The 4,320-nt window shown below is 47.4% G+C and overlaps 1 protein-coding gene across 2 annotated transcripts in view; it reads right to left on the bottom strand.

The window, feature by feature from the left end:
- LOC103459944 (transmembrane protein 151B) overlaps window positions 1-4,320 on the bottom strand; it is a 6,104-nt gene continuing 1,784 nt past the window's right edge. For both annotated transcript variants that reach the window (XM_017303037.1, XM_008401886.2), the window contains one exon: window positions 1-2,070. In XM_017303037.1, coding sequence (XP_017158526.1) covers window positions 598-2,070 — 1,473 coding nt within the window. In that variant the 3' untranslated portion in view covers window positions 1-597. The remainder of the gene's footprint in view (window positions 2,071-4,320) is intronic.

The raw sequence follows: 4,320 nt of genomic DNA, 5'->3' as shown, positions 1-4,320 counted from the left end.
CCTTTGAAATAAAATGTATTATTATTATTATTATTATTATTATTATTCAAAACCGTCTCAGTGCTGCCCTCGTGGGTTCAACAGCAGCTACTGCAGTCYAATTTTACTATTGGTTWCAACAACAGGAAAATTGTTGTAACCAACAATTGTCACACAAACCCATAAAATTATCACAGTCAGAGACGCGCCCCCTGGTGGCGAGTCAGGGGCTGGGACTGATCGGTGGTGTTTCTCATAAAACTCATGTCTGATTCATTTCCAATGTGGATTCAGACTGAAATTGGTCTCCTCTCTGCTCTGACTGTAGATGGCAATGATTTCATTTTTTATTTGAATGATGACAAGTGTTTCGTATAAACTTAGATAGTTTGTTGTCACCATAAAAGTCTCTAAAACAAAGTCAGTAAGTCAGCAACGGTTCTTTCCCTCGTCTTGGCCACACCCCTCAGCTCCTCCCTTCATTTGGACACGCCCCATAATTTTTTATTTATTTTGGCTCCGCCCACTTCAGTGGATATTAAAAAAAAATCTGTTTGGGGGCGGGGCTAAGCTTTCACAAAAGGGTTGGTTACACTTTCACTTTTGGGTCCAGTTTCTCTACAACGCTGTCTCCACACATGATGAGCCTCTCCTGATGTAATACCGCCTTCTGTCCTCTCCGGACTCAGACCAGTGGACGATGAGAGCTGGGAAGAATCGGGCGTCCCTGTAGGTCGGCGGACTGTCGCTGAGCGCCAGCTGGCTGGAGTTGGACCTACAGCACTGCTCGTCCAGGCAGCAGGGGTCCGACAAGCTGCTGCTGCGGCTCCTCCACGGAGCCACAGTGCGACGGGAGCCGTACATGCGGCACAGCGACACATGGGACGTGTCGGAGGAGAGGCGGGACAGCAGCAGCGCCCCGTGGCAGGAGAACCCAGAGGAGCAGCTGGAGCTGGCGACCGTCCTCCTCCTACCTCCTGGACCGTCGTCCCGGTTCAGGGGCGCTCCGGGGTCCAACAGGAAGCGGGTGGAGGAGGCGGGGGTCGCGGTGTTGGCGCTGATGAGCATGGCCTCCGAGTAGCTGGGGATGAGCTGGCGGTTGCAGCGAATGTGCCACTCCATCTCCGTGCTGTCCAGGGTGTCCACTCTGGGAATACCGCAGCTAACTTCGTTTAGCGGGGACGGACTGCTGCAGATGTACTCCAACCCAAACAGCTTCTCCACCCTGTAATGGACATACGCCGTTCGGTACTCGATGAAGACTCTGAGAGGCCAGGAGAGCATGAGCAGCGCCGCCAACCAGAAGGCCACCCGAGACGTGTACCACGGCATCCGGTCCGGGTCAACGCAGGCAATCATGTTGTCCCGGAAGTCCACGTTCCTCAGCTGCATCCCCTCCCGAGCTTCCATGTAGTCGTCCAGACCTTCTGTTTCGGAGAAGAACCGGGACCTCTGGTTGAGATAGTCGTTCTCTGGACCGGCCTCCGTGAAGCTGAAGCACTTGGTGAAGCGCAGGCGGGTTGTGGGGTGACCCTCCAGGCCCGTAAGTTCCCGCGACACGTCTTTCATCCCACAGTGGGCGTAGTCGAACTCCCCTTCCGCCACGTGGGTGTTGACCCGCTCGTGGTACACCTGCGTGGTGGTATAGGCGTCCCCATTGCGGTACCTTGTCACCTGCCGCGTCCGTCTGACGAAGTGGTAGCTGATGGCCTTCCACCATATGCACGGCTGTGCCTGACGCATGCGTAGCACGCGCTCGTACACGCTGTCCACATCCGCTTTGGACTGCAGCTGGTTCCGGGCCATGCAGTGCCAGCACTCCACCATGTACAACCCGTAGAGCAGCAGCAGGAAGGCCAGCGGGATGTAGACGTACCCGTCCGAGCACGGGCTGTCGTGGTAGATCATGGAGTGTCCGCCGCCCCGCAGGGTGGAGGGGAAGTTGGAGGTGAAGCTGATCTTGGTGACCCGAGTCAGCTGACACCAAGCCAGCGCGGCCAGGCAGCTGATCATGAGGACGGAGAGCAGCAGGCAGCGCCAGTGGGACTCCCGGCAGACGCAGGCACCCAGGGACTGCTGGACCGGCCGCTGCTGCAGAGGCAAGAAAAAGACAAACGGGAGCCATGATTAGGAAAAAGCACTTAAAGCGATGAAGCCTGTAAACATGCCAGGGAATCCGCGGCATGCAGCAGAAATGCAAACGACTCCAGCTAGCAGTAAATTACAGCGCAGCTCAACATAAATCAGACCGAAGAAAGTTCAGCAGAATGTAATCAGAGAACATTACTGAGGTGTTCTCACACACAGAACCCAAAGATGCTTTACTGCATTGAGGCCTCAAGAACCAATAGGAACGGATCTGAAAAGGTTTAAGATGTTAAATCTGGTCAAATAAAAGCAGCTCAGATGGAAACTCAACCAAGTGATGCTTTGTAAAGTGAGTGGCTCTTATTTGTTTGTATTTTATTGTGAAAATAAACCCAAACTTAGCCAGAGGCGACACATTTTTCATTGCATTTTCGGTCTGAACTATGACTAGACCATTCGAACTACTTTGATGTGTTAATTTCATTTAGTTAATTATATGGATGCTAGTTGTTGATTAATGAGTCAATATAATGTTGGTTGATCTTACCGATTAATTAATAAGTGGCCATTTTCTTAAAAACCTGCGTTTTCTCTACTATCAAAATGGCCGACCACTTTTCCATCACATCAAGAGGTAAATCTCTCATAATATACTGAATTTAAAGAAAAACATGTCATCAGTGGTATTAAATATTGACTGAATAAACAGAACATTGTGGTTGGAACATGAACCTCATTTTTGAAAAAGTAACTGAATTATTTGCTTACTTGCATCTTTTGATGCATTTCTAATATTTTATTAAAACTATTTAAGTAGTTAAATGGAAAACATGCAGAATGGCAATTTTTTAATCGATTAATTTATTACTGGAGTAATTATTGTTGCAGCGCTACATAAAACACACATGATGAAGGTTCATGGCACGGAGCTGTTGGTGTGTTTAGACTGGATGCTCTCTCCGTTTCCCATCTTTCTGCTTTATCTGCTTTTTAATTCAACCAGCAGAAACACAAAGCGCCACATTTGCAATAACGTTGAGCAAAGAGACTTTGGCAGCAGGCTGTTGAATCAGTAACAGTGAAGCTGAAGATGCAGCAGCCAAACTAAAGTTAGCAGTTTACTCTGCGTGCCTCCAGTGGAGACGTTCGTCCACATGACTGCCTCTGGTGACACAGAGTGAGGATTCATGGTGACAAGCAGCCATCCACTGCTGCGCTGCATGTCACCCGCTGCAGCTCCAGCGTCAGGCATTGCAGGAACCACTGAATTTCATCCACAACTCGTTTCCTTCACACAGAGGGACGGGCTTTTTTTAAAAAAAAATGTTTTTGGTGTAAAAGTTGAAGAAGATCAAATATGTTTGAGTGAAAATGTTTATTTTTCCTAAAATGTGAAACGTTAAAAACAAACCTTCAAAATAAAACTCCTAAAATACACAGGAAAGTGATGTCATTACTCAGAAGTGTGGAAAATGTAAATCATCGATATGTGACGGAGTGCAGAGCCGGCCTGAGTCATAAGTGCACTAAGCCTGCTGCTGCTTAAGGCCTCAAGACCATGAAAGTTTTATGTTTACCGAGAAAGAGAATACAAATCCATCCATTTTCTTTACACCCTTGTCCCTCAGTGGGATCAGGAGGTGCTGGTTCCTCTCCAGCTAACGTTCTGGGTGAGAGGCAGGGTCACCTGGACAGGTCGCCAGTCTGTCGCAGGGCAACACAGAGACACACAACCATGCACACACACACACACACCTAGGGGCAATTTAGAGAGACCAGTTAACCTGACAGTCATGTTTTTGGACTGTGGGAGAAAACCCACCATGCACAGGGAGAACATGGAGACTCCATGCAGAAAGACCGGGGCCGGGAATCGAACCCAGAACCTTCTTGCTGCAAGGCAACAGCTCTACCAACTGCGCCACTGTGCAGCCCGAGAATACAAATAAATTTAATTTAAAGATTTCAGCAGATACATTAAATTATTTAAAGTTTAAGATAAATTGAATTTACAAGTTTACTTATCAAAAGTGCAAACAATAATCCTAATAGTTTGATTGTTTGGTTACCACAGTAACGGTCTGTAGCTACAAGTTTAAAACCTTAAAATTCCTGCACTTTTTACACAAATTGCATTATTTTGTATGTTCAAAAGTCAATTAATGTCTTTAAAAGTGCATTTAATCATTTTGCTTTCTAAATACCGCTTGTATTTTACTCCCTTCTCCATATTTAGTTGAAAAATCTTTGATA

The sequence above is a fragment of the Poecilia reticulata genome, unplaced genomic scaffold, assembly GCF_000633615.1.
Source record: "Poecilia reticulata strain Guanapo unplaced genomic scaffold, Guppy_female_1.0+MT scaffold_145, whole genome shotgun sequence".
Taxonomy (NCBI): domain Eukaryota; kingdom Metazoa; phylum Chordata; class Actinopteri; order Cyprinodontiformes; family Poeciliidae; genus Poecilia; species Poecilia reticulata.
The sequence above is the reverse complement of the archived record's forward strand: the minus strand, read 5'-3'. Positions and strand labels throughout refer to the sequence as shown.